Source organism: Mya arenaria, chromosome 9 (assembly GCF_026914265.1).
Source record: "Mya arenaria isolate MELC-2E11 chromosome 9, ASM2691426v1".
Classification (NCBI taxonomy): domain Eukaryota; kingdom Metazoa; phylum Mollusca; class Bivalvia; order Myida; family Myidae; genus Mya; species Mya arenaria.
In genome coordinates, this window is record NC_069130.1 from 69614729 (window position 1) to 69635675 (window position 20947).

Sequence of the window (20947 nt, forward strand, 5' to 3'; positions counted from 1 at the left end):
ACATTAATTTTCGAACAGAAATCTACAAATCTGCGATCTGATCTTTTGTCAGCAGTCTGATTTGCAAAAAAGAATGTAGAAATTTGCTCATTTAAGACAAAAAAATAGAACAGCTGTCAAAACCGTAAATCTGTGAGTGTGCAGCTTATTTGCATATTTTGAACTTATGTTTCTTCATTCGTTTTTTTCATTTTTAAAGTTATTATCAATTTAGATCTTAGAATATTGTTTTTATATTGATTTATAAATATATAACAGTATTATACTAATATCAAAGTAAATTTGTACTGGCCAATTTTAAATGGACAGTTAAAGCTGTACACTCACAGATATACAATTTTTACAACTCTTATATTTTTGTCTTGGAAAAAGCACATTTTTGCGTAAATATCTGTAAACCATTGATAAAAGATTGCTGCCAAAATATCAAATTGCGGACTTTCATATTTATGTTTGAAAATTAATGTTTTATTGCATAAGACATCAATTTTTGAACTGAAATATAAAGATCTACAATCTAATTTTTCAGCAGTCTTATTTAACTGTTTTCTATGGAATTTCGAAAACTATGGCTCCAAAACAAAAAATAAAAAAATTGTCAAACGTTCAATTTGTGAGAGTGCAGCTTTAATAAATGGTTAAATGTTGTTGTTTTTTAATTCTGATTTTTATAATAAGTTGATGATCGCCATGTATCATTGATAAAACATGTAAAAAAAAAAAATCTTGTTTATTTTCCAACGCTGTTTTGCATTTAAATTTGCTCTCCAAAAACTTCGGATATGTGGTTTTAAAATGTGTGTTCATCCTTTATTCAGCTAGTGGATGGAATTCATTAAACTCCTGTATTCAGTACACCATGCAGCTCTTCCAATTGTTTGAATGCAATTATTTCACAGAATCTGATAATAGAGGGACCGGACTCAAGATTCTACATTGCAAGAAAAAGTGAAATCATCAAACTGTTATGTTTCAACAGTGTACAGTGCACTGAATCTTACTTATGTAATCATATAAGTCGAAATTAACTCACTTTGTCTACCATGTAAATCGAAGTAAATTTAGAAATAGCAATCATGTATTTATCTGTATATATGTTTATGTGACCTTTACATGCTTAAAGTAGATATGATAATACTAATAAACGGGAAAATCATTATGTGCTATTGTTTAAAGATTACTTGTCTCAGAGAGAGAGACAGTGATGAAATCTTTTAAACACATTAAATGATGTAATATCAGTCTCATAATAATTGGTATTGATTCGGCTAGGCTTGTTTTGAGGTAATATTGAATATCTTGTTTTTGGATCATCTGGTGTCCAAGTCCCTTTAATGTATGTCTGGGTGGGAATCAGCCACCGGGGTCAGCCACCGGGGTCAGCCACCGGGGCTGAGTAGGCGACAATGCTAGTGCATTGTCTATCATGGGTTTAATCCCCATATTGAACAGTCCCTTATCCATACTGTTTTACCAACCCTTTAACATTCAGTATAAAACATTGTGGACACAGGGTATAGATTACAAAAGTATTACATTAGTATTAAATGGGTTGTGTCACTTGTGTGTGTGTCTATGGGGGAAAGATTTTTGTTAAGCAAAAAAAAAATTGTAGTCATTAATGGTATTTTTCCTAGACAATAAAATAATTATAGATAATTATTAAAGCTGCACTCTCACACATTGAACGTTTTGACAACTTCTTTAATTTTTGTCATGGAACCTGAAAGTGCATTCAAGACTGCTAACAAAAAAATAGTCACAGATTTTTTCTTTATAAGTTAAAATTTTATGTTTCATGCATTTTTCTTGAACCGTAAGAAACGGTTTATAGAGATAAAAGATAAGTTTTCTGACTGAAATTTAAAAATCTGCTATCATATATTTTGACAGCAGTCTTTAACCACTGGTTTCAAGATACCAATAATGGGTAATTCGAAGACAAAAAATAAAAAATCTGTTAAAACGGCAAAACTGTGAGAGTGCAGCTTTAAAATGTTAAGTGGCAGTGAAGGGGAGTGGGGTTTGGGGTTAGTTATCCATTATTTAAACGAAATTATATATCACTTGGTAGTTCTTAAATGAAATTTTAAAGTCTTAAATGAAAGTGATCATGTAGACAATAAATAAACTTGAAGATCACTGATGGCTATAACGGCTGTATATCGACGATGCCGACGGTTACAAACAACTAATTATTAAAATCTGATTTTTTTTTATTAAAAACACATGTTAACTTAATATTATTGACTCAATATAAATATGTAAAACAACTTCACTTCCTTAACAACATCCAACCGCAGGAAATTGAAATGGCTTTTGTCGGTGTTTTTTTTTTTCGTTAAATAGCATTCCTGATTTTTGCTGGGTTTTTCTCCCGTAAAATATGCATTAAATTAATAGATTTCTCAAATGAAAGAAATGACTCTAGAATAGTCATTCAAATTAGTATTTACATTAAAGTAATGTATAAAATCTCAAAAACATAAAGCTTGAATTGATTTCTTTTTTTGCTAAAATGTAGGAATTTTATCCCGCAGGAGAAAAACCCCGTACTAAAAAGCGGTTTTTTTTTGTTTCGCGTTATTTCACTTCCGGTGTCGAAGCATAATGTTTCTTTTGATATAAGATGTTGTTTTGAGCTAAAATAATTTGAATCGTGTATTATTGAAACCCCGCGGGATTTTTCCCCAGCTCTTGAAAAACGGGAGAAAAATCCTGCGGGAGTGTGAAAAACCCCGTGTTTTTCTGCGAAAACCCCGCTGGGGCCCGAAGTTGGCGGGTCAATTAGACAAACTTCCAAAAACATTTCGCAAACAAAAAACACCAAAATCACACCTTAATGAAGCCTTCTAACTAAATTATAGGTCAGTATTCGATTACAGCGTATTTAAAGGGTACTTGAGTTTGCGAAATCTAGGATTTGCAAACACAAATTGGAGGTCGTTTTAATATAAGGGTAAAATTAAAATCTCCGTCTAAAATATTCCGTGGGTTAAAACCGAAATATAACACATTTTAATGCAAGAAATCGATAACTATTTCTAATGCATTTATTGCTCTAGGGTAGGAGAGAATGCGAAACAAGATTTGTACTGCGGGTGTATACTTGTTTTTGAGTGCTTCAAAATCATGGTGTGTCTACAGTCGACAAGTTTAAATCGTCCAGCCGACATCGTCGGCACAGGACTGAATGTGAAAATGGAAAGTGATTTAACATTGTTTTAGATGTACAGTGTGGAGATTTTTTAATTTGGGAAATTAGCTCGTCGTTGGTGCTCGCAAGATAAATCTTATCTGTGTTGCTTTGCGTGTCTTCCGTTTAATGTTTGATGTTTGATGGGCCTTATACATGGTCTCCGTTCAAAGTCAGGAATTGTGGGTAAACAAGAATTGCAAATCCGAATTCAGGGTCTTGGCGCGTGTGAATTTGGTTTGTGGTCACCAAGCCGGACAGGTGTGTTTCTTACGGGTACTTCGGTTTCTCCCACACCACAAGACCACACTCTCGCGATACATCTGACCAACAAGAATGATTGATATAATGTTGTTATAAATTGTTTCACAATCGTTGTAAAATATATAATTATATAAGTTTGAACTTAATACGAACCCACAAATGCGAACGTTTCCCTTTCGGCGGCTAGGTAAAATGGTCCTATAAGAGTGAATAATAAGTGATTTCTTTTTATATTCATTTTTTTTTTAAATGTCACATAGCGTATTGAGTTACCAGTTAAATTCCGTTACCTCCGATGCTTGCGTTTTCAATCTTTTATTCCAGTGTTTGTTCAAACTTCGATATTTGGCGAATGCCGTACATGCTTGGTTGTTTCAATTTCGAAATAAGGATATATAATAACTTCATACTTTGTTTATTTTTTTAACCTTTACTGCTGAGACGTTTCGTTTATCATATCGAAAGAGCAAATAAGAATAACACGCAGATTTATAAAGTGGCAACAGAACGCTTAGTTTTTGAGAACGAAAGAAACAGGTAGAAACATTCTTATTTTTGTTTTTGCTGTATTTCGTAATTGAATGCCGCTGGTAAAATGTTCAGAAATATATCAGATGATATTAGATTTCAATGTAGAATGTCATCTAATTTCAAGAATATTGATAGAAGATATTTGTTATGACAGGAACTGAAAGGGAACACGATATTGCACCGAGACATATTTTTATAACTAGAATGGAAGAAAAAAAAGTACTCGAAATGTCAGTGATTTACCCAACATTCCTATCAAGTTTCATCAGATCATTTTCATTACATTTAGAGGTATATGCCACACGAAATATTTTGCAGGCCATGTTTGTCACGTTAAGTTCCGTAGCTATTGTTAGACAGGGTTAAAAGTAAAATTAACTGGTATTCAATATTGGCCCTAACAGGGTGTAGGTACATAAAATACAAAATGTTTCGGTCAATATTCTATAAAAAAAATTGGTACAACTATTTCAAGATTGACTGAAATTTACAGCAAATCACAGGTGCATACCATCACATACTGACCGAGCTACAAGCGTCCCCAAATTGTTTAGTTCATTGTCACACAGTCAATGACCGTAGCTATTGCTAGACATAGTAAAATGATAAACAAATCACTGGTGCACAAATATCCATGCCAATCAACGTTTCCATGATGGGTGTCGCCTATGTTTGTATCAGTGTTAATGAAGCTATTAATACATATGCTATGACATCTAATCATCTACAACAGTTTGAAACAAATTTTCTGAATGATGCAACATGACTTCGATACACACGTCTTTGCACTCCATTCGTCAATTGTCTACTCTCTTTCAGAATCGGTTTGGTTTTTGAAAGTATGCATGCCGCTTAATATTTGAATTCAATGTCCTTTTGAACAACGTCATAATGATATCAGCCAAGACACATGTTTGTAGGAATATCTTTATAGATGACAGCAGTTCTGGCGTTATCGAGTGCTTGTAAACAAATAAAGCACTGATTAATAATTTCTGATTGATCATAATTAAACTATAAATACTAACAGCGGTTTTGGTCACTATAACCGCGTTTTTATAATTAAATAAACCGTTATAAACAACTTCAACTAACACGTCCACTTTTATTCATCATCAATCATACTTTCGAACTATCTTAGGACGGTAATGTAAAATAACCACAGCCCACAACAAATCATATAGACAGATACAATTATATGCTCAACCGTCATTGTAATAACACAATCAAACGTAACAAAATTTTGAGATTAACAAACTTGTCTTGCAATGCTCGCTGATAATCAGAATCCATCTCTAAACAGGATGGCCCCTTTAGGGTCCATTAGGAAAGTAAACGAGGGGGTATAAGTGGATATTCATAATACATGCTTATAAATCACAATTAAACAACAAATTTCATTTATTGACGCTGTTCAAAACAAATTTTCTGTTTTATAGAGTCCGTCCTGTCTATTGTTGTACACGTACTTCAGGTTTAGCAATTATCGAACATTCGCTGTTGTCGTTCGAAATATCTGCGTACCCTTTATTAAAAGTCAGCGTTTAAACCAAATTTCCAGATGTATATCACGTCATGCAATAGGGGAAAGTGAATAGGTAACGTTTATACTTGATCTCATTTTAGTATACAACAGGAACAGGTGGGTTTCAAATAAATCACAAACGTCCTAAGTCTAGTTTCCCAACTGATAAACATTTATTAATTCGCACTGACATCTGCTTAGATACAGCTGGTTTTGTTTGTCATCAATGTAGACACAATCGGGTTCGGTAACATCTGACGATAATAAAATGCTCGTTTCAGCCGTGTCTATGTCGATTTTGCAAAGAACGTCTGGGTGATATCCGCAAAGATAGATGCTTCCCTTGATTATTTGCATATAAGTTGCCCTTGGGCAAGACATGATTTTGTGCAAATCAATTTCCCGCGCACTCATACAGTTGTGTTCAATAATGATAAGCTTTGGTTTCATTACTTCCGACACCAATATTCTTCCACTCCGGTCAACAGATATGTACCATGGTTGATCAAACAAAACACCAGCAGGGGTGTTTGATATCGTCCTTCTGATCTGACCGTATGTAGACATGAGTTCGATTCTACTGTTCGGGCTTCCAAACGATACGTATAGTGTGTTGTCATGAAACGCCAAACCACGACACTGCATTAGGCCAAGGAGGTCCCTGTCATATGACAACCCGCTACTGCTCAATTTCACGATTATTATTTTTCCTTCGTTGGGAACAGATACCGCAGCGGATGACTCACTTATTGCAGTCACTTCCCAGGGTTTGTCAACGGTATCGATGGGCTCACCAATCAATGTACCCGAGACGACATCAAACAACTTTATACATCTATTTGCTAGGTCAGCAGCTACAATGTTCCCACTTACAACATCAAACCCAGTTATCGATGGCTTTTCGGTATCAGATTTAGCTGTAACGATTATCTGCTTTAATTGTTTTATGTTCTCCGACGATTCACCGGTCCGTAACCTGAAACAAAGGATAAGGTATTTCTCAAACTTCCGTAACGTATGTTCTGCAAAAGGTATATTGAAGGTAACGAATAATTCAGAGTATTTAAATGAAACGCAACGGCAAAACGATTACCTGGCAGTGATTCTCTTCCTGACATTGACCGGTCTTCTAGGATAGTCTGGGGGAACAAATAACGCATTTGTTATGAGATCATTGAAAAGTGAAAAATAGCAAACACAATAATGTTATCAAATACGTACAGGGAAGTTTATCGCCCTACATAAAATTTTTTACAAGGATTATTATCCCATTACATTTACAAACACTGACAGCGATGTATATCGCCTTACACCAAACAAAATGTTTAGACAAGATTTATATTTAAACATGAGATAATAGAGAAGGTTTTAAAATGTGTTGTGCGATATGTAAACTTTGGAAGATACCTTTGCATGATGTGACCCGACATGTCAATTGGACGTTTTCATTTCCATGAATAGACTGAACCGCATTTTCGAGCGGTTTAAAAACATTTTGCATCTTTCCATTGTTAATGACAGCGGATATGTTAAATGCTTCTCTCGTATTTCTGCATATTGCTGTTACTGTAACTCCCTTTTCCTTAGAGCACTTTGCAGACACATGTGGTTGCAACTGTTTGGAGTCGTTTGTGCTACCAAACATTTCGGCTCTGTAGCATATCTGGTTAACTATAAAAATATTACAAATAAATAACCGGTAAGATTATCTTAAATTGAAACTGAGAATAGTTATTTTTGTCCAATACTTTTGGGATTTATTTAACAAAATTACACCCAACATTTTGTACGGTCGGAACATACTTTTGGCAAGTTACATTTAAGCAATTTAACGTTTTTAGTAAAATTTCTGACTCGCATTGCAGCACGTATTCAAACTTGATACTTTTATCAAACGATAGTACAGCCTACACTTGAGTTACAATGTATTTTAAATTTGTTAAAAACAGCAAAATATGAGGAATTGAGAATAATATATGTTTACTCCCCGTTGCTGTTTTTGTAGTTAAAACGTTTTTGAAAACACAAATTAAGACATCCTGCAATGATTTCCGCGAAATGTAATGCGAAAGTTCTAGCATGAAAAGATTATATATTTTATCGTATGGCCTTGTTATGATCGAATTGTGATTATAATGTGTCTTAATACATTCTAATATTGGAGTTAATGGTTTTCTCTTTTTGACATGCTTTTCTTATAATTTATGAGCTTTTTGTTTAAGTCTGTTTAATGTTAAAGTCATATGCTTAAAGATTAACAAACCAAATTTCTAAAAAGATCATTATTTTAAAGTGTCTACTTTCACTTTGATTACAGATTCATTTAGCACTGGTGTATTGAACTCTTGAGCATTCCCTTTAGGCAGACGGTATCAGGAAATCATCCCAAAACGGGTATGAGGCAGTGACGACACAGTTATATAGGTCAACACATAGAAATGGTCCAGTTGTATCTGTATATATTACGTTTTTGGACTTCCAAAATACCATACCGCTTTCTACAAAAAGAAGGAAAGTTTTTCTTACCAAGTCTGTTCATGCACCGCGTGTAGTCGTCTTTGAACAAAACCAAGCTGAGAGTAAGACTTTCCATTCCATATTTTTGCCTGAGAATTCCTTCAAGAGGTTTCAATTTCTCTGATAATTTTCCCGAAATGCATTCTTCAATCGCTTCAAAAAGACACTTGAGCGAGTTTGGCTTTAATTGCAAACGCACGCATCCCTGTCTAGCTGCAATGGCTTAAGTGAAAACAAGAGTAACTCGATAATAAACAATATCCACTTTTAAACATTAAACTAGAATCCGCGAGTCGGGTGTAAGGCCTGTTGGAAGTGCCATGTTTTCTAATGTAATTCACCATGACCTTGACCGTCAATATATTGTCCCGAACGTCAAATAATATACTAGGTATGACCAATTTGATAGCATGTTACTCTGAAAAGGCATTTAAAAGTTAATGATCCGAAACGACAGTGAACGCCGACGCCGACATGGGCGACGATAACGATAGCAGACAAATCAATTCAAATATATTTCTACCATGCTTAACATGCTACACAAAAATAAACTGGAACACTTCAAGTTCAATGCTTACCTCCAAACGATACAAACGACTGTTGGATTGCATTCCCAAAAACAAGAGGATCAGGGCTTTCTTCTGTTAGACTAATCTGGTTTATACTTGCCACTATATCATCTATCACACTTTGAGGTAATTTACCGTGTTCAAAATTGAGTTCAAAAGAGATATCTGAAAGCAATAAAGTTTTGATATAATTGCAAAGATATTCATATTTTAGATTTGTATTTTTAGAATGTATATCTCTATATTGAATTATACTCACTTGGTGGACTAAACGGATATTTATCGCTCCGTGGTGGTAAGGCCTTGTCCTGCAGATCGTATCCTTGTTGTTGCGCTAAAGGAGTAGTATAGAAAGTAGTATAGAAAACATCCAGAGACGACAAATGAGGCAAAAATATTATGGGCAATCATCTGGCTAGAGACAAAAATGTGTGACAGAACTGTCCTTACATGTATACATGGAACTGAATATTATTTACTTTCAAACACGATTAAATGTTAGACATTCAATAAAATGGCGATGATTTGATTATTCGTTTATTAATCCATCTTTACAGTTAAATTAATATCAACCTTTCCAAACAATCCTTACCTTGTTCTATATCTGTAAAGAAGTGCTGCTCCATCACACTCACTACTCGTGCTATATTCTCGTGTATTTCGTAATTTTCTGTAATGGGGTCAAATATATAAAAGTTCTTTTTTTTAAGTGTTTTGTTTTCACATTAAATGATTATTTAAAATAACCTTGCCTGTGATTGCTATTTCACTTCGTAAAATTATTTTAATGGTTATAATAGATATGATTATAAGGATTAAATTCTGTATACGTATACATGTATGAATGAATGCGTTTTGAAATTAAAACAAGTGTACACTCAAGTTTACGTTGTTCATACAAGTATTTCATACACACCTGCGGTTAACGTTTCCATTTTTTCTCGCAACCCTTTCTCTGCCTCATGATTACTAATCAGTAAAGGGAGGAAATCTGTATCCTCAATGTTCAGTGATCTTGTCCGACAACGGTCAAGTTGGTCCAAGACGTGTGCTTTCATCGTTTCATTATGAATAGATTCACAGATTTGCATTAAAAGGTTTCTCATTTCATCAATCTGGGAGTCAAACTTCGCATCGTCTATTTCCTCATCAAGTTTATAGTAGAATCTCTGTCTAAGTTCTTTAAGAGCTCTGATCGCCTCAATGATGTCATGTGGAATATATTCATTTTCACAAACATCAAGAAGAATAAACATTATCAGATATTGCTCCCATTGAGTCGAGTCAGTCCTTACGGAAAATCCGGGAAAAAGACGTTTTTCATTCTTTCTTCCCACTAATGTTGATAGAATTTTGCTTTTATTTTCAAACAAAAACTCATCTATTGTCCACTCACTTTCATAATTGGCAGGTTTGGTTTTTTCAATGTATTTTTCAAGCACTTCTAGCAAAACCTTTGAAGACAGTTGAATATAAAGGTAAGCCATAATATTCTGTTTTGTTTCTCCCGACGAAGCCATAATCAAAGGACATTGGTACAGTTTCGGCTGTTATTGTGTCATTTCCTGATATGAATCATTGCTAACACGAGCTACTCGACTTTTCAATGACATTGCTGTTTACACAAGGAAGCGAGTGATAACACTTTATAATTCGTAATTTCATACTTGTTTATTTTATGTCAATGTAAAGGAAGTACTTTAAAAGTGCTTTAAGACGACGAATAGTTGTAAACATTAAGTACACTCACATGTCAAACGATAGTTTTAAACAAAACGGCTTTAGATGCTTACGTTCAGTTCCAGGAGAGAAATTAATTATGTTTCGTATAAATCCTGATTGAATACGCTTGTAACCTGAACACAATATCAATATGAATACCGTCATACGGATTTAAATCAATATCACCCAGAATTTGTGCGTGAATTGATATTTTTTCCAATGATAGCAGTTCTAACGACATTAAAGAAGCACTGATCAATAGTTACTTAAATAACAGGTTTATATGGATTCTTCTCTGCGTCATTGACTGTTAAAATGGACTTTTATCTGCGGTATTGACTCAAATTTTGAGAATTACAATGACACTTGCAAATAAAAATAATTATGCGTATAAGTTGAAAGCTTAATTCCCAAAGAGATATTTAGTCTCCAAAGTTTACTTTCTCAAGTTGTAAACAAATATTTTCACAAAAGGAAACAATATTAAGTTAAAATGAAAACATACACATAAGATTCATTGCAATTCACAGTTCCAGTCTGAATTCACTGGTACTTGAAGTGTTGCATGTCAATGGCTTTCCTGTTGTGAAACATTGAGTGTGTTGTTGATGCTTTACAATATACACCATATACTGCAACAATTTATAAGTATTGAACATTTATTACAAAAGAAAAAAAAAACCTGTTATATGTGATTTGCAGCAATGCCATGCAAAACTTTTTTTATAATGATGTGATAGGAGATCGCAATTATTACAACTGCATCAGGCTTGCATGGATACTAATGTTGTGATATTTATAAAGAATGATTTTAAACATAAATTTTGCCCGTATGATATTAAACGGTGTTGGGGGGGGGGGGGGGGAACAGTAACTCAACGAGACTCACGATTCAACAAAAACTATTTTATAGACACTAAACTATGGTTAAATAACCAAATATATATTTATGCATTGTTGAGGCTTATGCCCTGCTGTGTTCAGTAGCCGTTCTGTAAACGTTACACCGGTTCGTAATAACTGCACACAATCTCAACCCCAAAGTAATATATAGGCATTAGTGCACCAGATTCAACTGGGCGACAATTAAATATCAGACAAAATAAACTATATCAAAATATCAATGAACCATGGAATGTAATCAACGAAAATAAATTGAGAGGTGATAATGAATACATCTAGTTAAACTGTGATAACGTACCAGGAACGATAATAATACACGAACGACCATCTGTACCCTTGATTTACAATGATATAAATTGATATTAAGATCAAACTTTTTAGCATTTTCGAGAAATTTTAAGTATATATATTTTGTAATAAAGCGTTGTGGGGGACCACATTTTCCATGTGCAGAAAAGGACCATATGTTCATGTCGAAAAAAGGCGTTTACAAGAAATTCACTTTTCTTTCACACGAAAAGCGACATGTGACTGTGTTGTATGAGAAAGGAAATCCCAATCTTTCCGAATGTGAGGAATATGATCATATTCTCCACAGATGTGAATAATTATATTAGTGAAAAGTGTGTTTCTACACAAGTTTTTGTTAATATTGCATATTTAAAATATTTTTTCCATGTGCTCGTCATGTAAAGTGTGCTAGTGATGTGTTTTGTAATTGCGACATATACGATTTTTCTTTTTAATGAGAATAATTATTGTTTTCAAAGATGTGGAAAGATACACAATAACAAACTACGACTACGGTTTAACATTTTGAAGTTCAAAATCCAGCAATATGTACAGATAAGCGATGTAAACATGCTCATATTTGGTGAAATTCATTTTGAAGTTGAAATGTAAATAATGCGATTTAAGGTCACATTAAAACCTGCATCGATCACACATTCAAAAAGAAACAAAAAATATGTGTAAAAAATATAGGGTCCTAAAAAGCATAGTATAGTCGCTTACTTCAAATTATAAAGGAAATAGCTAAATTGTCAAAAGTACAGTATAAATATGTATGATACATATATGGTCATAACACAAACCAGCCAATTCGAAAACTAGAGCAAATGCTTATCAAAATTTCAATTATGGATCAACCTTTAAATGACTTGTTCTACAAACTTATATAATGTCACAATATAACTGTCAAAATCAAGCCTCATAACGACGAATCTTCGAAAAATGGATAAACTGTCACACTACAGTATTTTAATCCTTCTGTTTTTCCAATATGCAAGAGGGGACTATAGTTGCATTTGTAATTATAGTGTTGAAAAGAAGGTCTACAGCCATGTGAGTAAATTGTAAAAACAAATTCATTCATACTAGCACAGTTTTGTAAGTTCAAGTTTATTTCATGTATACAACTAAACCATGTTTCGTTATGATGCGTGTCTATTAGGCCTACACCTTGTACCCGTATACATTGCCATCATTAATTTTTGGCAATCGTGTTATCGTGTAATTTCCATTGTATCAGTTCTCGCACTTGTATGTGTACTTATATAGGTATTGCATCTAGTAGGTACGATTTAGTTAAGTATATAAAATGTATATGTAAATGATAAGCAACGGTACCTCTTCGGTACAGACTGAGATTATCCAGTGGAAATGTTAATAACTTTATACAAGCATATCAACACATATTTTGAAGAGTCATATTTACTAGTTTACGTAAAGTAGAAATGATGTCTAATGTAATGGTTCCAAGCATATACTTCTTATCATTGTATCTTTGAGTTCGTGCATTGGCTTTATGGCTCGACTACGCTCTGACACCATTGTCACTTAAAATGTACTCCAATATCATAAGCAATTCGCAAGCACATCCAGATATAATCAGAGATGAAGGAACCGAGTAATATACGAGGAGATCCGGTAACGATTCCTAAGAGATTTGCAAAATGAAATCTTGGTTCTTTAAGAATCTCGTAAAACATCTATACTCCAAATTTCGCAGAACTACCCTTTTTTTGCACCTAACGCCAGTCAAGGTCGTTCGGTATGACGCGGCCGGGGATTGAATCCATTTCGCACCCGAAGGAATGCTCATCCACTAGGCTATCGGGGCAGCGCAAATATGTAGTTCATGTTACCTAAGCCTTCAATACATTCCTTTATTCAAATAATGGTATTATTTTTATTCTCTGTCTACTTTCCATGTTAGGCATCTGCATCCAGCAAGGAAATAGGATCGATGTACGAATTTGACTGCAAGGCGGAGGCAATGCAGTCACAAGATCCGCAATGGTTGGCCATTGAATTTGAGCATCAGGTTTGCTTACATATACCTAGTATATATTTTATGTTAGGTTATATTATTCGAATACGTTGAACTCTAAAATGTATGATGTTTGAAAGTACGTGATTGTATATAAGCACATTGGTTTAGTATATAACTTATATATACATTATATGACAAATGAATACATTTACTACATATTATCATTTCAGTACGGTTATATATTGAAAGACTCAAATATCCAGATACAGACATGCCAAGGAAACGCACCTGGGGTAGATAGAGGTAGCGTCGTAATTATAACGTTTATAGTACTAATAAAACGATTAGTGTTTGAATCGGTACTATTGTTCCGTTATCCAATCCGTACTGATACAATCAAGCTTAAATATTAACAATACAATGAAGACTTCAGGGGAAATCAAATTTATAAAAAAACTGAAAAGATTGTGTATAGATGCACAATACTCAAGGCCAAACTGACACCATACCAGAAACAGTCAACGTCACAAGAAAACAACACAGATTTCAAGTCATTAAACTAACGTTATCATTTGCGTTGGGGTTACCGCTTCGAACCTTATCAGATTTAAAATTAGTTTGTTCTTGTTCAAAACTTGTATGAATGAGTTTACCATCTTGTGTAGATGTGTATTCGATGTTTTATTACAGTTTTATTATTACTATGTATCATAGTAGTGTTATTCTACTTGTATCTCTGATGCTTCAGTTACAACTACAACTACAATTTCAACGACGACTATGACATCTATGACACCATCAACGATCACTTTATCAACAACAAAGGGAACACAAATGACCAGCACTACCACAGCAACAACTACCACAACAACATCAATGTCTTCCAATGCGACAACAATAGGTTTAACAACTTCTCAACCAGCGACCACAACAATGAAAACAACAAATAAGCAAGCAGCGGCTACCAATCCCCAAACAACAACAACTAAACAAACAGCATCGACAACAACATCAACAATACCGACAACATCAACAACACTAACAACTGCAACACCGAAGGTAACGACTGCTACAACGATAACAATGAGAACAACAACTCCATCAATATTGTCGACAACAGCATCAACAATGCCATCAACAGCTACAACAACAAGAGCAACAACAACCGCTACGCCAAAGGCAACAACTGCTATCAAGACCACAATGAGAACAACAGCGCCAACAACATCAACTTCATTTACCACTCATCAGCCTACAACGCACGCAACACATCCCCAATCTGGTTCGTGATTTGTAAATGCAATACGTACATTATGTATATTCCCATCAACCGGCGGTATTGTGTCATTTCTCTGTTTGTTACATTTAATATATAATTCAAAATATCTAAGAAGATGACAAATGTGCATACGCAATATTACTTCATTTATAGGATCATGTCGTATTAAGATGTCATCTTTGAAAGGGTCTTTCCGAGTTTACTGATAGTATCAATTCTCTAAATTTACTTCATCATTCTAGATTATATTTATTTATATTAGCTATTTTGTGATTTAAGCTCTCGAGTCAGTTTCCTGTGTAGAAACCAGTACTGGTGTCCATTTTAGAAGCCATGCGAAAGTAACCGTGTTGTTTTGACCCACAACCTTTGAAAACAAGTATTTCTATAGCTGTCTTAAACACTAAAGATGTTAAAATATTTCAGGTTCCCATGGAAATTGTCGGAATTACATGCACTACGCAGCGAGTGAACACGGAACAATATTTAGTGTGGGGGACAAATGCTACGAGCTTGTCCCAACATTACGTTCGTGGTTTGATGCGGAAAACGACTGTAGGCACAAGGGCGGGCACCTTGCACATATTGGGGATAGTAGCCACCAGCAAGCGATTAACAATGTGGTCCAGCAGTATCATGGCGACCATGGAGTATGGATTGGACTTCACGATCTACAACATGAAGAACATTTCCAATGGACTTCAGGTAAATTTAAACAAGCTTATTGTTTTTTAAGCAATCAATATGAATACTATTTACAGTTGTTTTCGTTTATATGAAGCTACTTTGAAAAGGATAAACAAAGGCAAAATGCATTTTTCTGTAAATCTTGTGATCTTAAAACAAACTTATCGTGCAATTTTACTGAGTATTGTTCTACTTTGGATGATACTTCAACATTTTAATAGTTCAATATAATGTCGACATACTTTTATCACACAGATATAGCAACTTAAACATTAGCTCATTTATTTGCTTTCACAATAAGACAACTAGTACACATTTGCAGAAATGCCACTTTCTTACTCGTTCAGACATTTGGTTTCTTTTCAGCATGGCCTGTACCTGTTTGCTTATAATATGTGACAATATAATGAAACGGTCCGCTGTAGGCGGCGGGTGTTCGTTCATAGTATAACATTCCGTTATAGACGGAAGTACGTTCAAAGTATGTATGTTTACTTGGTTGGTAATATGCAATTGAGCAAAAGCCCGGGCTCCGTGTTGATTGAGAATTTACTGTATATAAAGACCGGTCGACCCCTTCAGGGTTGAGCATGCTTTTCTCTGCAGGGATATGTTGGTGTTTGTTGGTGTCGCACGTTACAATACGCTTACACTCGGTGTTGATAATATCATTTTTTTCAGGTGACCCAGTGACCTACACTAACTGGATGCCTGGCAGGAAGAACCTATTTTTTCATGGCGTGGAAGATTGTGTAGGTCTCGGTGTCCATCAGTACCATGGGAGATGGGAAGATCTTACATGTGGACAGAAGATTGCATATATCTGCGAATTTGGTGTGTGATACTTGTATAGTCTACCTTACCATAATGTATATTTTCGCCTTAGATAACACGACAGGCAAATTCTGGAAATTATTCGATAATAAATATCATAAGGATTATATTAAATCAAGACTATTAATACTTTGACTTATTTTGGAATAGGTATATAAATCAATACATTGTTGTACAAAAAGCAAATACATTTGCAATAACAAACGTAAATATACTTGTAGGTGCTGTTATTCCTACGACCACGTCGACTCATATTGTGAACACCCCACCATCAAACGTCTTAGAAGGTAATTGAATGTTGTTTATATATTCATTATTTGATATCAGACAAAAATAGAGACTGGAGTTGATGTCAACTGTGGCTACATGTTCAAATATTGTTTTGCGATAAAAATGAGTAATTTAAAAAGCTAAGTTGATCTAATTATATAATTAGTAGTCGAAAAGGCAAGCGAAGGTCGAAGCGAATTTAGATCACTGTGTGTATACCACGTGATAAATTACGTCAAATATGCTACTTCGGAAGGCAATATTTTGCTTAAAATAAAGACTTGAAACAAAGATAACTTTTATTTTACTACACCATTTTAAATTAAACAAAGGGCAGTCTATGCCGCTTAAAGCGCCCTGCCTTCGTTTTATAACCGGAGTATAATAAGGTGATTAGTTTTATCAAACACTTCAACAAACCTATTTCCAAAGTAATGTTTTGACAGTGCTCCGTCAGACGGCCGTTTTGTGAAAAGGTTAATCGAAGTGTTTAAGAAACTAAATTCAATCAAATTCTGGTAAAAGACACAAGGGGCTCCGTAAGCGGTGTATACTGCGCTATGTTTCATTTAAAATGGTGAAGAAATAGTGAAGTTGTCTTTGTATAAAGTCTTCATTCGAAGCAAAAAGTTGCCTTCCGACGTAGCATTTATGGCGTTATTTATCACATCGTATACACACACTGTTATTTGTAGTCACAGATATATGCACAAACAGAAATAAATGTTGGTCAAATGTACCAAAGCATGACAGCATATTTCTCAATCAACTTGTTAAAAAACAATGCACAAGTATTTGTATCGGCAAGTACATTCATTCCACATATAACAAAAACATTAAACATAATAAATTCATTTCTGGCATTAGCATGGTACTATTGAAGGCAAATGTATGACATTGTTCCGTTTCAAGACCGTTGAAACTACATTTCATAGCCATTTTAACTTGGATTACCCCAAATGCTCATCATTTATCATTCACGATTGAAAACAGTCGAATGATAGTCGGGGATCTACTTCTGCGCCTTATATAGTAAACGAAATGACAATAAAATAATAGTATTCATTACACTTTTCGTTTGTAATACCGTACATATACGTACCAATTTGCACATTTACTGATATTAAAGTTCGGCTCTTTGTAAAACGCGATGTTGTTGTTATTGCGAAACCTAGGCAAAGAGTGTATTGTGAGCGATTGACAAATGGGATTGTTCATACTATACGCTCTTCAGACACCCGAAAACATTATTATTAGCTTTGACAGTGGGCACAAGTTAGTTAACATTTTCATTCTGTGTGTGTGTGTGTGTGTGTGTGTGTGTGTGTGTGTATAAATAAAGGCATTGAATCTATGTTCAAACATGTAATATATTGAAAATCTGCAGCAACACCTGGGCCCTTTTTGTGTTAAGACTGATTGCAGACACATGAGTTTTGGTGTTGGTTTTCATGCCTCTTTCCAATAAGATATTTGTGACAAATCATATATGTTTAACCTAAGTTCAAACGTTGTTTCATGCATTCATTAATAACGTTCAACATAATCAGCTATGAATACGAATTGGTACTTCACAATTATTAACTAGCAGACAAATATATTTCCAAAGACCATAAACTCACGTCACTAAAATTCCATTTTTGGGCATGAAAATGTTCACTACTAATTAGCAGGTGCGTTATAAAGTCCAATAGGCAAATCGCATTTGAATTCTATATTCAATTTTAGAGTTTTCTTTCAAATTGGTTAAATGAGAGATCGAAGGCGAATTGCGCCAAAAAACAACTTCTTTTTCATTATTTTTAGTGTAGTCAAAATTGTTGTTGTAAATAAGACTGTTTTTTTTTTACAGGAAACAGCAGGCTTTGTCCATATACGGTCCAGCAGTATGCAAGTCACTACAACACTCTCTTGGTACAGCATGGAAGAAGTTGCTACGAGCTGCTGCATAATAAAGTCACGTGGTCTCACGGGGAAAGCCTTTGTGTAAAGGCGGGAGGACACCTTGTCCACATCAACACCGCACAGGAGCAAGCCTACATCCAAGCACTTATGATGAAATACAATCCCAACTATGCAGTTTGGATTGGTCTTCACGATAAAAATGTCGAAGGGCAATTCCAATGGACAGCTGGTAAATGTTGTTTTGTTAAACGGATTTTTATTTTATTTTTAATATTGTATGGTAAGAACACTGCAGTAAAACTAACAACACACATTGCTATATATAAATAAAAGGTTTTTGAGTTGAATTGATACAACACATATAGAAAATTTTGAATTAATCACATTTTAAACGAAATCAATATTTACCTAACACTAATATCCAAATTACATTGTAGATGGATGTGTTTTGTTTTTCTCCCCAGGGGACCCGGTCACGTACACTAACTGGATAAGTAACCACACTGACAACTTTGTGAGCCATAACCTTGAGGATTGCATTGCCCTAATCCCATACAGAGGTGGCGTCTGGGATGATATTCCATGTGGAAACAGCTATTATAACCCCTTCCAAGGTGTACATGACGGAGGAGAGACGCATATAACCCTCTGCGAATATGGCAAGTATTTCGTATAACAATGTGTAACGGAGTTCGTTGCTGATAATCCAGCTATGCTTTCTTTTATTAAAACACTTAGAAATTTGCAATTTTTGCTTCAAAAATCTTAATTAAAAGAGAGTTAACTCTAGTACCGTTAAACACTTTTCGGTAATTTTACGCTTGATTTCTTTTATTTGGCGCTCACATTCATGTTAGAATATAAGTCGCGGGAACGGTCGTCTAATATTTTTGCAGCCTTTTTTTCGGCCAAAATAAAATATATTCCCGACATAATTAGATTCTTACTCTGCTAAATCTATATCGTGTACAAAATCTTTAATGTAACCCATATACAAGCAATGTACTCTTATGCATTTTGACGTTGCTTCGTTTTAACTATCAACTTCAATATGATCATACTTTTATCATCACAACGTTTGCTTTTTGCTGTAATAAGTTACCTTCCCTTCTTTTTTCTAGCTGTTGCAACGTCTACTTCGCTCATTGGGTGAACAAACGACTCCTTCAAGATTGTGTTGGACGAAATAAAATCTTTAATGGCTGTGCTTGGTTATTTCTCTCATTTACTTGAAAAGATTAACTGACCGCTGAAAACAGCGAAAAAAGTTGGTTAGTAATTAACATATTGGAATTAAGAACCAGCTCTTATTATCAAAACTATGCGGTTGGTATGCAAGTGTACATGCAATGGGATATTTTTATATTGTATAGTTACAATTTTGTATGTTATACATCCCATATTAATATGTGTATGTAAAAAAGAAAGGGAATTAACATTTGTGAAAAGTACTTTCACAAAGCATTGTGCGACACAAGAATAAAACAATTCTTCTTTGAGCTTAACAATAACGTCTGAGCAGGGTGTAATTGCAATCATTTCATATGAAATGAACAAAGCACATATTCGATTTCATACAGCGTAAAAATAGTCAATTATCAAATCATTGATTCTGTACTTGAACACCGAAGCTTTTTCTTATACTGCATCAGTACTGGTGTGAAAAACTACAAAAACAATCTCAGTAGCCAAAAGTTTAAACATAAACCACGATTTAATGGCACAGAATAAAAGCCAACAACCTAGAACACAAAAACAAAAAAATCGCAAACAAGAAACATGGAACAACAGCACAAAAATCCACAAACAGCACAGTGCATATATACTATATAAAAACCAAGTAGATAGATCTATGTTTATCAAGGATTGTTAGGTACCGCCTTAATTGGAACGGCCAGTAAAATGTTAATTATTTTCCAATTATCCATCACGCATGTACATGACCATGGGACATGAAATATAAAATTATAATCTTTAAAGAACATGGGAGCTCATTTTTGATTACAAGGAGTCAATCAGACAAATAATAGTCCAAATAATTGTACGTTGACGGATTTTTTTTTAGATTTTTGATGGCAAATCCTTCATGTACAAATTGTTTAGTATCAAAAGTGGGTAGTTGTTCCGATCAGGATTCCGGGTTAAAGCATATAGCGTCTATAAAATAACATAAAAACAAGAAATATTACCAGATAATGTTATTTTATATTAGTTCTGTACACAAAAAATAAATATCCAACTTATAATAATGAGTTTGACGGCTTTTCTTCATTTCATTCTGTCAAAACATAACAATATATACATGGAGGGCACCTGCAAGGCTTTAGGGCACAGTTTTAAATCGCTCGGAACATTTCGACCATTGGCCGAGTTGTTACGATAATAACGAGGTCTATCTCGAAGCTTTGTCGGAGGAGGCCGAGTTATTACGATTGTATCGAGTTGTTCCCCTTCGCATAATTGTTGTCTG

At 34.4% G+C, this 20947-nt stretch overlaps 2 protein-coding genes across 2 annotated transcripts; one reads left to right on the forward strand and one right to left on the reverse strand.

Annotated features, from left to right (window-relative positions):
* Window positions 1-5082: 5082 nt before the first annotated feature.
* On the reverse strand, window positions 5083-10830 carry LOC128245456 (uncharacterized). The gene is made up of 8 exons (XM_052963620.1): window positions 9519-10830; window positions 9195-9272; window positions 8862-8936; window positions 8612-8767; window positions 8043-8255; window positions 6924-7187; window positions 6610-6655; window positions 5083-6492 (listed from the first exon to the last, which is right to left on the reverse strand). The coding sequence occupies exons 1-8, from the start codon at window positions 10120-10122 to the stop codon at window positions 5667-5669; spliced, it is 2262 nt and encodes a 753-aa protein (XP_052819580.1). The 5' UTR covers window positions 10123-10830; the 3' UTR covers window positions 5083-5666.
* Window positions 10831-12462: 1632 nt separating this feature from the next.
* LOC128246320 (versican core protein-like) lies at window positions 12463-20730 on the forward strand. The gene is made up of 10 exons (XM_052964513.1): window positions 12463-12571; window positions 13446-13553; window positions 13733-13805; window positions 14251-14784; window positions 15208-15486; window positions 16150-16302; window positions 16524-16589; window positions 18425-18706; window positions 18942-19136; window positions 19599-20730. Exons 2-10 carry the CDS (start codon window positions 13476-13478, stop codon window positions 19628-19630), a joined length of 1692 nt encoding a protein of 563 aa, XP_052820473.1. The 5' UTR covers window positions 12463-12571; window positions 13446-13475; the 3' UTR covers window positions 19631-20730.
* Window positions 20731-20947: the final 217 nt, after the last annotated feature.